The 1680-nt window shown below is 53.8% G+C and overlaps 1 protein-coding gene across 2 annotated transcripts in view; it reads left to right on the top strand.

Moving 5' to 3' along the window:
• The window catches only part of fastk (Fas-activated serine/threonine kinase), a 22215-nt gene that overhangs the window by 3316 nt on the left and 17219 nt on the right, over nucleotides 1–1680 (top strand). For both annotated transcript variants that reach the window (XM_014030792.1, XM_014030791.1), the window contains exons 2-3: nucleotides 463–1207; nucleotides 1280–1592. In XM_014030792.1, the coding sequence (XP_013886246.1) occupies nucleotides 493–1207; nucleotides 1280–1592 (1028 nt within the window). In that variant the 5' untranslated portion in view covers nucleotides 463–492. The remainder of the gene's footprint in view (nucleotides 1–462; nucleotides 1208–1279; nucleotides 1593–1680) is intronic.

The following is a 1680-nucleotide window of genomic DNA, read 5'->3' as shown; positions in this document are numbered from 1 at the left end:
CTGGTCTTTAACTGGTATCTGACCAGTATTTAACTAGTCTCTGACCAGTATTTACCTGGTCTTTAACTGGTATCTGACCAGTATTTAACTAGTCTCTGACCAGTATTTAACTGGTCTTTAACTGGTATCTGACCAGTATTTAACTGGTCTTTAGTCTCTGACCAGTATTTACCTGGTCTTTAACTGGTATCTGACCAGTATTTAACTAGTCTCTGACCAGTATTTAACTGGTCTTTAACTGGTATCTGACCAGTATTTAACTAGTCTCTGACCAGTATTTACCTGGTCTTTAACTGGTATCTGACCAGTATTTAACTAGTCTCTGACCAGTATTTAACTGGTCTTTAACTGGTATCTGACCAGTATTTAACTAGTCTCTGACCAGTATGAAACTGCTGTCTAACTAGTCTTTAACTAGTTCACTGTTACGGGATGCTAACTGGTTATTATGGGATGTTACAGGAGAGCTGAGCTGCTTCCTGAAGACAGACTATGCTGTGTTTTTCCGCTGGGCGGAGCCTCCTGAGTCGAGCTCACGTCACCATGTATGCCACCCGGCTCTACAGCGCCACCGGGGGTGGAGGAGGCGGGGGAGGCAGGATCAAACCGGGCCGGAGGGTGGGGCTAGCAGTGCTTGAGGCTCCTCCTTCCCAGCTCCCACATCATCCTCATCCTGTGCCGCCTCCTCCCGCCTCCTACCAGCTGTACCATGGTCGACCCGATCCGCATCGAGGAGCACATTTCCATCACTACCCCCCTCCTCCCCATCACCTGGCCCCACCCCCTCTACCCTCACATTACCACACCCCTGTTCACATCTACGAAGGAGGTGGAGCCCCAGTGGGCGGTGGTGTCAGAAAGAAGACGTGGAACTTCATCCACGAGAAGATGAGCTACGACACGTTCTTCACCATGAAGCGCCTGATTGAGCGCTCGCAGCGCCCTGATGAAGTGCTGCGGTGGGTCACCCAGAACCCTGCCAAGATCTCCCACAACCACTACCCCGTGGCTCTGCAGAAGATCGGACAGCTGCTGCAGGCCACGCCCCTCTGCTCCTCCGGTGACACCTGCACAGACAGAGTAGGAGACAGGCGGCAGATTCTTGAGCACCCTGACTTCAGGACGCTCTGTGACGCCATCGTCAACGACTGCGACAAGTTTGACAACTTCAGCATCGTGAACTGCCTGTACGCCGTGGCTGCGCTCGGTGAGTCCGCACATCGCTGTCAGGCTCCGCCCGAGTTCTGACGTCACTCACCTCTGTACACTCTGTCCTTAGGCCTGCCCAGTGATTCCCAGGTAGTCCAGGTGCTGGAGGCGAAGTCCCAGTCCAGACTGCACCAGTTCAACCAGAAGGACGTGTCCATGGTTTTCAGCTCCAGCATGAAGCTCCACCCTGGCAGCCAGCACCCGTTGACTGAAGCTTGTCTCAGCAGCCTGGAGAAGAACCTGGAGCGAGAGCGCCACCCTCAGACCCTCTTCCTGCTCCTGTCCTACTACAGAATGAAGTGGCAGCCCCCGAAGCCTGCTTCAGAAGCTGCAGCAGGCTGCACCAGCACACCTGTCAACCCAGAGCAACTGCTGGCCAACAGGTGAGACACCAGGTCTTCCAACAGGTGAGACACCAGGTCTTCCAACAGGTGAGACACCAGGTCTTCCAACAGGTGAGACACCAGGTCT

This window comes from Austrofundulus limnaeus, unplaced genomic scaffold (assembly GCF_001266775.1).
Source record: "Austrofundulus limnaeus strain Quisiro unplaced genomic scaffold, Austrofundulus_limnaeus-1.0 Scaffold1119, whole genome shotgun sequence".
In the NCBI taxonomy this organism is placed as follows: domain Eukaryota; kingdom Metazoa; phylum Chordata; class Actinopteri; order Cyprinodontiformes; family Rivulidae; genus Austrofundulus; species Austrofundulus limnaeus.
This window is presented reverse-complemented; position numbering and strand designations above follow the sequence as displayed.